General features: G+C 43.1%; 1 protein-coding gene across 3 annotated transcripts in view; it reads right to left on the bottom strand.

Annotated features, from left to right (window-relative positions):
- Positions 1 to 13,636, bottom strand: part of HTRA2 (HtrA serine peptidase 2) — a 65,496-nt gene extending 51,860 nt beyond the window's left edge. For all 3 annotated transcript variants that reach the window (XR_004540380.1, XR_004540378.1, XM_033955308.1), the window contains exons 1-4: positions 13,164 to 13,636; positions 10,789 to 10,993; positions 6,019 to 6,213; positions 3,934 to 3,966 (exon numbers count right to left, since the gene is read on the bottom strand). Coding sequence is in view for 1 of the 3 variants with exons in the window: in XM_033955308.1 (XP_033811199.1) it covers positions 3,934 to 3,966; positions 6,019 to 6,213; positions 10,789 to 10,993; positions 13,164 to 13,567 (837 nt within the window). In the remaining 2 variants the exon portion in view is untranslated. The remainder of the gene's footprint in view (positions 1 to 3,933; positions 3,967 to 6,018; positions 6,214 to 10,788; positions 10,994 to 13,163) is intronic.
- Positions 13,637 to 14,050: the final 414 nt, after the last annotated feature.

The following is a 14,050-nucleotide window of genomic DNA, read 5'->3' as shown; positions in this document are numbered from 1 at the left end:
TCCACCCATCGAAGTAGAACAACCACTGTACCTGGCAACTGAGTACATCACCTACTGCCCAAGCTGCAGAGAAACACCCCCATCATAATACTGACTGAAAGGGCCCTCAGCGGCATTCCGGAAGAATGGTCTGAAGCTCCAGAAAGGAAGCCTGACCATGCTCAAGAGTAGAAGAAGGAACCAGAACTTAGTCGCCTCTGAAGACCAGACTCCTGAAGCTGAGGATGGAAGCCACCGAGCCCCCCAACCCGACAGTCCGGAATAGTCGGTGGTCATAAGCTAGTCCAGAAAAGACCGAGGCATGCCCTGGAAAGACAATCTTTCTGAGCCCCTAAATCATACAAAGCTATGCAGGAGAAGCCTAGCAACTAATAGGAGCCCAGAGATACCGAGAACCACTGGAATAAAAGCGGCTGCTGAGCGTTAGAAGGGAAAGCAAGCCGAGGTTCCCAGAGGGGTCAGCAATATGGATGCTAGAACCTGAACAGAATCCCATACTCTTAGCCATGGTAATCGAAGAACGCCAATCTGAGATCGAGACTCCACACTCAAGGCTCTGGAAAGAATTACAAGTCTCTCCTATAAGAATAACCGCCTCAACCCGATATACCTATAACTAGTATAGGAAAAAAGAGCACTGCAAATATGAAGATGCGCATGTAAAGAATTGAGGAAAAGAAACCACCCGCTTCGTGTCAGTCAAAAGACCCGACTGGAAGTCGTCCGAATCAAGCAGGCAGTCAAGCATAAATCAGACAAATCGCCTGGCAGTGCCACCGAACCCTTGGGTAGGTGAAATGGAATGTGCCCCAAACCGAAAGCGCTGCTCCGAGAGAGGCAGGCCAACCTAGTGCAGACTCAGAGTCCATAGAGAAAATGTAAATATCTTCCCAGGTTGACTGCAGAAATGGGTAACCCTGAGAAACTAATGCAGCCGAATGGAATCCAGCCTGCCCAAAGCCCCCATCTTGGCCACCCACTAATAAGTGGTACCCTAAGAACTACAAGAACTGTCCCGAGGACCAGCCACACTTCAAAGAGAAACGCAAAACAGAGAGACTCTGGAAACGAGAGGAGGATGCAAAGGTGCAAGCATCCTGAAAAAAGTTCACAGCTCCCTGACATGACAGTAAAGCGACTACTCCTTCATGAGAAAACTGTCAACCAGGAAAAAGAACACCGTCTTGCGATGTGAAGGGGAGCATGAGGACATTCAGCAACCTGCCTGAGCTTTACGCAAGCAAAGGAAAGACAAGGCGCACCAGGCGTAATCCAGAAGCAGCATACGCCTCTCCAGAGAAACGAGCTGTACCTGGCCGAAAACAGACCAGGTTTCCACTCCAAAAGAGAGCGGAAGGGGAGAATTCATTGGGCATACAGTGCCAGCTACCCTACGACCTCGCAAGCAGAGGATCTTGCCCTTAGGGATCAGCCGCCACTAGACCATGCTTCTAGAGCGGAAGGCCGTCTAGCTTTTTTTTTTTTTTTTTTAAATAGACTTGAACCTTCGCCTCTTCTTTTGGAGCCATATCAGCTCTACTCCTTAGCTGGGGCTTGAACCTCAGCTCCTTGTTACTAACCCAGCACACAACCCTTGCGCCACTAGGTTTTCACAGACAAGCTGGCCCACAGCAAGAAGAAAAGAACCATCAGGCCTCAAGAGAGACCCTCCACTCGGAATTCCTGCAACTACCCCGCAGAAACAAGTCAAGAGCCCAAGCAGGCGGACGCAGCACCCAGGCAGAAGGCCTAAGGAAACCTCCAACATCGCCGCACGTTATCGGAACCCCAAGTGAAGAAATGAACCACACGAATGATACACTGGCACGCCCTTGACACCTACTCCACCTTGCTGTTCGCTAACCCATAAGGCAGCAAAACCAAGCGTAGGCAGCCAAACTCAGGGCAGAAACTTAATGTGGAAGTGCCTAGGTATATAAATGGACAGCCCCCAATAACAACCTCTTTTTTTTTTTTTTTTTTTTCTTGTTAAGAGAAGCATGTGGACAACACCACAGCAAATGGAGCACTGCAATACGGGGCACAGCTGATTTCAAACAAAAATAAGCCGCGGTACACGCTTAAGTTAGCTGTAGGACATGAGTCAATGAACCTCGCGGCGCTGGGGGCCCAAGCGCGGGCACTTTCCTGCCAGAATCAAAACCGGCTGGCTCCCCCAACAGCGCTGTACAAAACAGACCGGGAGCTCATAGCCAAAACCGCAGCACACCGCTCCGCAAAGCAGACGGCGAGGCCCGCGCTGAGAAAGGCAGCCGCCCAGAATAACTCCCCGAGTATTGCAGTGCTGGCGACCCAAACTCGGACTGTTTCGCGCCAAAATAGGCCGGCTCTTAGAACATTGCCGCTCACACCGGCTCGGAGCCCATAACCGAAGCATATAAAAAATGCAAAACACACCTCGGGGAGGAAAGGGGAAAAGGCGCATGGCTCCCAACAGTAGGGGAGCACAAGCTCGCACCACCCGCGCTATAGAACGATTCAGCTCCAGTTCAGATAATGTATAACACACCCGGAGCCGCCCTCACAATTCGCGGCCATATCGAGAGCCACACAGTTACATTTACCCACGGGTCGTGGCAGTATCAAGAAACAATGTCCCAGAAACTACCAACCCCACAGCACAAGCGCTAGGGTAAGAAAAAGAAGCGCTCCTTAGTTATGCGCAGGAATACAGAGGCCACCTACCTCACTGAAGCAAGCTCATACCAAAACATATTCCACCACAAAACAAAACTGCCATAGTCAAAAACCCACAGCTCTCACACAACCACAAAGCTCAGAGACCAGTAGAATAAAACACATACTCACAATCTACTGGATAGTGCCGGTAGATGCCGGCAACACCTGCTGCCCAGCACGAGCAGGGCAAAAAAGTCAGCTGTGTAGGCCCCATTTTTTTTTTTTTTTTTTTAAATGGGAAAGAAGAAAAATAGGGACCAGGGCAGACCCTCTATCATTGGAGGGAGGGTGAGGCAGGGACAAGGGGGGGCCCAAGTGTAACCTCTAAAGCCGGCACCGATTAGCCGGACACCCCTGTCTCACTGAAGAGAAAAAACTCAACAGGAGAAACAGAATGGCAGTCTCACTGAAGAGAAAATCTCAACAGGAGGTAATAAAGTTCCAGCCACAGCCAGAATCCAGGAGCTAGTTGAATAGCGACTTCCACCTGCTTGGAGATAGAGAATACTGATGAGACAGGAGGAGTGCCAGCAAATAAGTACACCTGTTAATCAGTTTCTCTATCTCCACCTGCTGGTAGAAGTGAGCTATCCCATTGGTCTCTGGATTCATCTGCTGCTTTGCTAAGGAAACATATTTCTATGTCAATCCAATCTAGAATAAACTAAGAAAGTCTGTTTAAAATCACCACTGAAAAAACAGGCCTTAAGCCTAAGAAATACAAGCCGACAGTGGACTGCACAGGGCACTTATAAGTTCACTTTGAGGTGAGTGTTTCTTCATTTGCTGACAGAAGTGCATAAACCACTGTGCTGAACTGGTCTGGAGGAATGCTAAGGAACATTACAAATTAACTATACAGAATTTTAAAAAGAGTGCAAAATTTTCAAGAGTTCTGCACAGAATTCCCCCAGGAATATTTAAGTTCAATAAAGGGCTCCCACTCTAAGAGATGCTGCCCTTTCTTCCACCGATGTTGTAATGCCACCTGCAGGACAGCCTGAAAACAAGAATTAAGACTCACAGAAGTTGAACACAAACAATTGTTCTTAAAAATCAGGACTTCAGTTCATATCCCCTTTCCCACCTCAGCCAGCACCAACTAAAGATACTAAGTAAAGGCAAATACAGCACAGACCATCTTCCAAGCTCTACCCTCTCCCAGAAGTTTCCGATCTTCACAAATTTATGAACAATTCAGCTTAAAATCAAATACAGAAAAGAAATGCCTACCAGATTCACAAGGGGTCCTCCTGAATTGCCAAACTGAAAAGAGAAAGACATGCATTAGTCCGTAAATTTCACCCCTCCAATTCTCCAACTTAGAAAAGGCAATTCCAAGATTGCAAAGTACTTTAATACCTTGTCTTGCAAGATGACAAAAAGTGAATAAACCAAATTAGATTCCCAAACACAATTTAACCCCCTTATTTAAGATTAAATGATGACACCTGGCACATTAACAATGAATTGTAATACAGCAAACTGACTACCTATATGAGAAGCCAAGACTTCATCTCAAATAAGGAGCGGCAAGAGAAGCATAGCCACCAAAGGCAGAAAATGCACGAGATAGGTATAGAGAAGGCAATTCTATAAAGTGGACACCAACATTTATGTGCCAAATACAGGCATAAATGATTAGAATACTGCTACAGTTATGTACCTAAATGTAAAAAAACAACACACAAAAAACAACTGATCAAGAGCTATTTGACAGATGCAAGAGCATTTAACAGATGGATGTACACCTGGATGATCAGGATGAAGCATGGGGAGGACTCACACTTATATGCATAATCTTATAGAATACCTTAGGTTATCATCATCATTTGGATGCAAGCATTTGCATCAACTTTAAGGCTGTGCAAGAACCTGCACTTAACTACATATACATACTCTGTTATGCTAGAATTAAATAGGTATAAATAGGCACCTAATTTCTTTTATAGGACAGGCTCTTATGCGCCATCTAAGTGCCTCTTAATAGAGCTGCACTCACAGAAGGTAGTATATAATCTACACACAAATGTGCATCTTGCCTGTGCTTTGCTCAAATTCCACCTATGTTTAAACCCACCTACATATTACATGCCATCACTTTTAGAATAGTGTGTACTTGGAATACTGGCATTTGTGAGGATATTTACATGCACTCATAACATTATCCATTATGGGAGTAATTCTATATGGGCTAATGGTTTTTCCACATGTAAAAGTCATTGCACATGCAGAAAATGCCTTTAATTATCTCACTATCTGAGTAGAACCGCAGTTACAATGTACCTACATATTTTATAATTATGCGATTACATGCATAGAGGGGACACGTATACTTATCTGCTCTGAAGCCTACTTTATAAAGAAACAGATGCCTATGTAGCTTTTATAAAATAAGGTTTACAGAATGACACAGTGGTTGTTACCCATGTCTAGCCACGGGAAACCCACCCAAAATGTGACAAAAAAAAAAAGAGAGGTCACCGCGAGATCGGTGACAAGGCCATTCACCCCTATGGTGCGGTAAATGGTTAGCACGCACAGTGAACGAGCGTGCGGTCTGGCAGTCCCCTCTCTCCCGCTGGCCAGCCAGCCATGCATCTCCCTCCCTCCCTCCCCCTTACCTTCTCTTATGGCGAAACTGGCGATTTGTATAAGGCTCACTGTATTACAGCCGGAGCCTTGAAGCCGCGTCGCGTTGCCTGCTGGAAAAGTCTTCTCTGATGCAATTTCCTGTTTACGGTTACATCGGAGGAGACTTTTCTAGCAGGCAACCCAACGCGACTTCAAGGCTCCGGCTGTAATACAGCGCATAGCCTTATACAAATTGCCAGTTTTGCCATAAGAGAAGGTAAGGGAAATGGAGGGAGGGAGGGAAATGCATGGCTGGCCAGCAGGAGGCAACTGCTGGACTGCGTGAAGGGTGCTGGGGGTGGGGGGATAGAGAGCAAAGGACAGGGACGGGGCAGTGAAGAGGATGGTGGACCGGGGACGGGGCAGTGACGGGGACAGAATTTTTCCCCGTGTCATTCTCTAATAAGGTTATAATAGGCACTTTTTGGACTTCTCTCTTAGGCATACAGTAGCTCTGAAACTGGCAGAAAACACTAAGGAAAGGATATAACAACAGACAACAAAAGAGGAGAAAAAAATGTAAAAATATCGACTAGGGCTAAGCACAGGAAGGGCATTCTCTCTTATGTGAGATGTTAAGTCCAAACCCTGTTCAAATCCCCACATTGCCCTCTCCCCCATTATCAAAAGCTACATAAGGTCCAAAAGGACCTCCTGTAGCACAACACATGTGGGGATGCTTACATCAATGGCTGCATCTGTCTGGATGTACTCCATATTGGAGTTGTCGAGACCAAGCTCCTTGCTCCCTCTCTGCACAGAGCTGACAATTCCTGACGTGATTGTGTTCTGCAGTGCGAAGGGGCTGCCCACAGCCACCACAAACTCCCCTTGCCGAACCTCTGAGGATTTGCCAAGAGGTAACGTAGGCAGAGAATACTGTGGAGAGGGAAAAACAAGTAAAAGAACGGTTAATATAAGAAAGATATGTGCATACTTTTATTAATAACTTTTACTAATAAACTTTACCCAGGGTGGAGGGGAGAGGCACTTTTGAATAATCTATGTTTGTAACAAACAGTGCCTTATATTATTAATTTTCAAAAAGGGAACCACCACATTTCTCTTTCGAAAAATGAAAGCAACTGCAAAGTAGAAATATTAAAAAACATTTATATACATTGTTTCAGAAAAGCATACTATTTTGCTCTCCAAACCTAAGCCAGTCCATAGGAACAACTATTTATAAACTAATACTTTCTAGACATATGCTCCTCTGTACAACATTGATAATTAGAATGTAAGCTGCTTGAGGCAGGAGCTTATAAGGTTATACTGTACTTGGGACAATGATAATGTGACTTATCTTACAAATCACAATGAAAGTCAGAGGCAAACTATGAACTGGTCCTGGGGCTTTTACAATTCTGGCAGCTGGCTGGGAACTGTCTTTTTTTTTTTTTGGGGGGGGGGAGGTAATTGGACTGTGAGAGAGCAAAGGAACACACTGGCTATCTGTGTGTCTGTGAAAGGTGAGGGAGGGGAGCTTGGCTGGCTATTTAAATTAAGACAAATTGAATTGTTACATAGAGAAAGAAGGAAGATTGTATGATTGAAGGGGGGCAGGGCTGTCTCTTATTGGCTGAAGACTAGTTGGGAGAGTGCTGGCTGCATGACTGGTGAAAGGTTGGAGAGAATAGGCTGCCTTGTGTTTCTACCAGTTTATCCCCAGTCACACAATCACCCCTTACAAGTTAAGTATGAAGAGGGAGAGAGTGTGTTGGCAGGGAAGGTACAGAGAGAGCATGGGATGAGAAACAGAGTGGTATAATTTAATGAAAATACTAGAATGTACCGATATTCTGGATATTTTAGCAAAAATATTGTTGAAATTTTGACAAATAAGCTTGCAAAATTTGCAAATTTTTTCTGTGCAGAATTCCACCAGGAGTAATATCTGCTTTCCTCCCCCTCCCCAAGTAACAGTACAAGCAGTCTAACACAAGTATGAAAGCCTTTATCTTTCTTATTTGTTTCATTTTCCAAATTTTTGTGTATAGTGCTCATCATGCATACTTTGAATAAAGAGTTTATAAAGCATCTCTCATGAATCAAACATACCTATATATTTAAATATTTCCAATCCCTCCCATCCCAGTCTTAGCCTCTTCAACTCTTTAACATTACTCAGTACCACCAAGTGTCACCCTGGCTCCAGATAAGCTTTCAACATACTGAAAAGAGAAAAAAAAAAAACACCCAAACCTCCCTGAGGAAATCCCTGCTCTACTGACAAGTTACCCACTGGTTCAGGAGCTCTGTGATAAGCACCAAAGAGGAGCTTTATGGTAAGTTCACCACCTGCTTGGGCTAGAGAAAAAATACTGAACATTCCATGGTTGCACAATATTGGAAAAGGGTGGGATAAAAGCAGCTGTTGATCACAGGGGTAAGGATAGGATAACACCACCAAAAGGCAATGTTTTAGCTCAGAAAAGAGAGCTGGTTGCTGTGATACTGCCTCAACAGAAGTCCAGTTTCCAGAAAAAAATTTAATGTATAATGATGAAATCGAAACCAGGCAGGACCCTTAGCCCCTCCAAACCACACCAGTGAAAGGTGTGTGTGTGTATGGGGGGGGAGGGGGGGGAGGGGGGGTGAGACGACACTCAGCCAAGCACCCTAAAAGTCCTCCCAAAAGGGCCACTTCAGGTACCAATCAGCCTGCGCTCAAGCACCTGAAAATCAGGGGACCAGCCAGCTTCGTGGGGGAACGGTCCTCAAGCTCCCTAAATATTAAGCAGCCCGGCTAGACAGGTACAACAGAGGGACTGGCCTGCCAGCTACAGACCCCAAGTCTGCTTTTCACCTCAGAGTTATCCCAGGATTGTTGGGAACTCTGAAGTACTGAAAATCTCCAACTTTTGATTAAAAACCAGAAAATAATTGTAAACAGAGAAGGATACACACACCAAGTGTGTAGAAGGGGGAAGTGCACTCCACTTGGGAAGGAGTTGTTCAGAACTGTAATTGATTCCTTTTGCTTAGTGTGTGTGTTTGGACTCACAACCCACTTGTCCAGAATGACATACCTATTGTACAATTTGGGAAGGTAGGTCTGTATGTCACAGGAGGGTACATGGGGTAACAGATCGGTGTGAATGCTGGGATAAAGAGAACACCATCTGTGCGCCAAATGAGGCATAAGAGAGCTTTTGGGGGGGGGGGGAAGGGATGTTCTGGGGCAAGGTAGAAAGACAAAAAAATATATATTTTTTTTTGGGGGAGGGGGGTGGTAATCCACTCTTGAAAGGCAGCACTCATTGAAATTACCTGGAGTTACAGAAACCACAGAAGCAGCATTGTTGTTCTGGTGGGGATTAAGTTTAAGAACTGGGTTGTTGTTTTTTTTAGGAGGAATGGGAAATGAGATAATCTACTGGTTGTTGGGGTTTGTTTGTTTTTTGGGCGGGGGTAGAGGAAAGATTCAGAGGATACGATACAGCTGTGGATAGAAATATGAGCCTAGGCTGCTGCTGGGGTGGCTGAGTAGGTGAAGAATAGCTGTGTTTGCCAAGAGGGGAGGGGTTAATACTGTAGCTGCTGGGGGAAGATAGGCATAGAGAGAGGCGAATTTGGCTTCTCTCCCATTGCCCCACTAGCTACAACCTAAAACCTCTCTCCACTGCCAGATAGTACACTGTAGGTAGGTGGGTGAAGGGAGAACAGTTGTCTCCTGTCTGCTCCTTTCCTACTACTGTGTTAAATAACTTGCTATGCATCATTTTGAGCACATTACATATTGCACAATTTATAAATATGCATAAATGAATAAAAATTCCAGTTGTTATAAATCTGATACCAAGATCGTAAGAAACTTTGTCAATCCCTGCATTATGTTGACAGACACAAAACAAAAAGGAGCAGGTAGAGTTAATCATGCCGCGAGAACATAGTGACCTACTCAACCACTGCCATAACTAGTGGGGAAGACCAGTGAACAAAGCCTTTTTGGCACACATTTAAGAAACTACATTAACTTGTATACAGAACTTAACTTCCTTTCGCTTCCAGGGGAGCTTCTATTTGAAAATACTTGAAGCATTTAAAACATAGAAACACGATGGCAGATAAAGGCCAAATGGCCCATTTACTCTATTTACATTCCCTTCAGCTCAGGTCACTTGAACCACAGACTTTACCTGGAAACCAAGAAGCAGGATTTCTTTTGGAGTACTGTAATCATTGGGCCCTAAATGCAACTTCTGTGTCACCATTCAACCTGGCCTTCTTACATTCCTAGTACTAATCAAGACAGTGAGTAGGAAAAAACAAACAAACCCTTAATTCAAACCCAGATTCTTCCACAAGGCAGTGCACTGCACTAAACCTACAGTATCAGACAAACCAAATTTAAAAAAAAAAAAATTTACAAAGATCTAAAAAAAACTTTATGCCAATTCATGCTCTTCTGTTTTCTTTAAAAGCATATGTCAAACTATTTTCTCCTTGCTTAGACATACCTTGCTATATATTTGTTAACATCTTTTCATGCATCTCATTATATAAAATACAGGTTTAAAATAGTCTTATGGATAATTTGGTAGCTTTCATTAAATGAATTCTCCCTTCCCCTTTTTAACAGAAAGTTTCTAACATGGGCTTTCCAAATATTAACTCTTTTTAACTTGAACTTTTAATGAAAACCTTCGTTTAAATAAAGATGCATTATTAGTATACACATTTTATTCAATTTTATGACATTTTCTTATATGACTCATTATGAATGTCCTTTTTGATTTTTTTTATTTTAGTTTTATACCATTCTCATTGTGGTTTATCTTAAACCTTAACAACCATGGTAGGTTCTTTTATGCTTGCTTCACTTACCCAAATGCTTCACTTTTCGCATGTAGCACTTTATGGACACTCAAATAGATATTAGCACATCAGCACTTTCATAGTCTCACATATCATCCTCCTTTTTCTCCCTTCCTATTGCCCTGTACTTTCAGATCACTCAAATTCACTTCTGATTTTTTAATCTATATATCATAATTTATATGATATATATATATTATATTTCTATTTACCTATATTCTGTGAGTTTTTTTTAAATCACATTGTTTGCACACATTATGTACTATTTGGACTCAAAATTTTCATACATATTTATTAGGACCCCTGAAGAAGGTGTGTTCTCCGAAACACGGACCGTGTTGGGTCCCTTTTTTTTGTAGTAAGGTGATATCAATAACTGCATTAATATTTGGTACAAATAAACATAGCCTGCATCTTGTACATTTTGATCTGCAGTTTTTTCTTGTTTTTTGCTCTTGCTTACTGTACTGAAGACTTTGTTGGATCTGTTTGTTGTGTGTTGTAAACTATTTTTACCATCATTTCTGTAATCTTAAGAAGCACAGATAACCTCTTGTTGCTTCTCTGGTGCTATACTTTGGAAAAAAATGCTGTGGCACCATAACATGACAAAAACAGACTTGTGCTCACTACCTTGGGGTTGATTTTAATGGTGGCAATGTCCATGACTGGATCCACATCTTTCACCACAGCATCAAAGGTATCCCCATTAGACAGCTTCACCCGCACACGCGTTCTGTTGGCCACCACATGGGCGTTAGTCACAATCAGTCCGTCTTGAGAGACTACGAATCCCGAGCCGTTGGAAATGGGAACCTCACGCCGAGAAAATGGATGTCTGGGGAGAAGAGGGACAAATGACGGGCTTATCCCAACAATGCAAACAGAAAGCTAAAATAAAGGATGTGTGTATCATGCTCATAACCTCTTAAGGTATCCTATATGTAGAATTATAAGAAAAATAAATTAAATTTGAAATTTAGAGAATTGCTACATCAGTCAGTTCATAGCTGGGCACATCTTGTTTTTAAAGATTCCAAGATGCTGAGTTTCCCTGCCTGGTACAGAAGCAAACATTCTAAAATTGTGCAAGTTAGAGATTGTATTCTGTCTAGTTTCCTATTAGGGGAAAAAAGGGTGAAATCAACTACTGACCACAGACACTAAGCAAGAGCAAAGACACTTTTAAAAAATATTCCAAGGACAACAGCTCTCCAAGGTAATAGCTGTTCAGGCATTTTGCCCCAAAGAACATTAAAATAAAAAGGATCCTACTTGTAGGAGGCATCTGAAACATGTGATGCTTAGCCATTTGTAATACAAAAAATGAACAGTTCTAAAATAACAATTGCAGTGTGCTCAGTAAAATGAAATCATCCAATTACAATGAACAGCTGATATCTGTATACATCACTGCACAAGTTTTGCTAGTTAAATAGTCCAAATGTTTGTCAGTCAAAATGTTCTCTCATATTGAATAATTGTTTTATGTGTTGAAGTCAGCTGTCTAATTATGTGCCACCCCTCTTCTACGAAACCGTGCTAGTGGTTTTTAGCGTTGCTCCTGACACTCATAGGAACTCAATGAGCATCGGGAGCAGCGCGGGCCATTCATTCAGTGCGGCTTTCTGTGCTAAAAACCGCTAGTGCGGTTTCATAGAAGAGGGGGGGCAAGTGTCCATAACTTCAAATGGCATCCTAAAACTGCTCCAAAATTATGCAAGAATCTATCAATTACCTGCAACACAGGTCTATGCTTTGCTTCAAGCTGCCTCCCAACCCTAGTTTTTGGCCAGACATTTTTATATATTGAACTCCTTCCTGAGGAAGCTTGAAGTGAAACATGAACCTGCACCGAGGAAAGTCAGTGAATTCTGAAGATATTTTAGAGCACTTTTTGGATGTTGTTTTAAGTTTTGGACACTTGATTTTTGGTGCAACATCACTGAACAGCTGACCACACACATAATACGCATTCAGTATGAGAAAGCATCTTGACCAAAGAACATTTGGACTATTCCATTTGCAAAACTGTTGTGGAGTGAAGTATAAAAAAAGTCTGTCCAGTATAATTGGATGATTTAATTATACTGAGCACACTCATCATATATGAAAGGGTTGCTGAAAAGTTCTCAGCCCAACCAACCAATTTCCTAAATACCGAGTGTTATTTTGCCACTGTAGCTGAAGAGTTATTTCATTAAATGCCAATTTGCAGAAACAAAATTATATGTTTTTATATTGTTTCAGATCATTGATTGATCATTGATGTCATTCCCTTCTTGGGTGGGCTGAGAACTTTTCAGCACCATCTGGTACATGAGTATATTTTTTTAGAAGTAACATTTTCTGTTATTTTAGAAATATCATTTTGTTGTATTTTAAATTAATAGGAACAGAATTTTGAGGTATGTCTTCCTGATTCTTTTGATAGCTCTGTCATCTATGACATAATAAGGCTAGGTGAAGCTGGTTAAATTATGAGAGCAGAGGGGAGTGGCAAATGAAACATGATGAATTCATAAGGGCAGATACTATACTAGAAAATGTCACTACCGATTCTTGCAGTTTGACAAAAATATAATAAACTAGCACTTGATCTACCAATTGGACAGTAGCATACAGGGTATAATGCACATACAGATTTTAAGTCCTTGGTTGTGAAGAGGGATGGAAAATATCCAAAAGAATAAATCCAAAACTCATTAGGGTAGGAATCCGCACCAATTTGGCAAGACACCTTGAGTATTTAAAAAACAAACAAACAGATGAAGTCTGAGCTGCCAAACTACCAAGTTCTAGGAGGAAGACTTGAAGAAGGCAGTCCCGGATTTCCGGCAACGTTATCTTGGTGCATTATAAGACCAGCTGCTTCGAGTTCATTGGTTAGAATCAAATACTATACTACTTTAATGTTTTAGATAAGTTCAAAATGAGAAATGACCAAGAAGTAACTCAACTGCTATGTTTAAGTTACTGGTGATTTTTTTTTTTTTTTTTTAAATCACCTGCCCAAAATCTCTATGTACACCACCGCCGGTGCCGTGCGCTCCACCACATCTGCGATGAAGTTGTAGCGGTGACGTGGACCATCAGAAGCCGGAGGGGATGGCGGAGGCGGAGGCACAGGCACGGCGGCGCAGAGACGAGGCAGCAGCTGGAAGGTTGCAGCGGGAACTCCAGCCTCCTCCGTTCCTCGGGACCGGCGCCGCCTCTCCCCATACAAAAGCAGCAGTAGCCCCGCCACCCCCAGCGCGCTCCCACCGGCTAGCAGCGCCCGAGCCGCACCCCGTTCACCGTCGTTGGGATAAGGCCCCTGAGGGGAAGGAATTTGGGTAGTGGCAAGAGCTCGAAGCTCTCCGGGCGCAAAGCGGAGCCGCTGCCGCAATAAGCGCGCTAAGGCGACCGCCATCTTCCCAGCGTGCCTCCGGACGCGGATTCGAAAAGCACCAACTGGGTTGCAGCACGCGGGCTTTAACACTCTATGCTTCTGCACATGCGTGTATTCTTACCGACTGCTCCGCGCATGCGCCATGCTTCAGGCGTTGCTTTTCGTTGAGTCATGGTGTTGGTTGTGTATTTTGGGGGTGGGGAGAGAGAGCGTGCTGGCTGAGGCAACTACAGTGCAAAATGTTTCTGTAAGCGTGAAGACACGTTACTGAAGTACAATAATACCATGTGGATGTGGGGCCAAACTTTTCCTCATCCCAGACTGCCATCCTTAAAATGATATGGCAACACTTATCAATAACGCTATATCACAAATGTAACTGAACATGCTGTAAGCTTATTTGATTCCATGTTGAAAGTTGCAAGATATAAGAAGTTGTATTGTAACTAATGTACACTACATTACATTACATTGATGTCTTCTATCCCGCCAATACCTTTCTGT

This window comes from Geotrypetes seraphini, chromosome 1, assembly GCF_902459505.1.
Source record: "Geotrypetes seraphini chromosome 1, aGeoSer1.1, whole genome shotgun sequence".
Classification (NCBI taxonomy): domain Eukaryota; kingdom Metazoa; phylum Chordata; class Amphibia; order Gymnophiona; family Dermophiidae; genus Geotrypetes; species Geotrypetes seraphini.
This window is presented reverse-complemented; position numbering and strand designations above follow the sequence as displayed.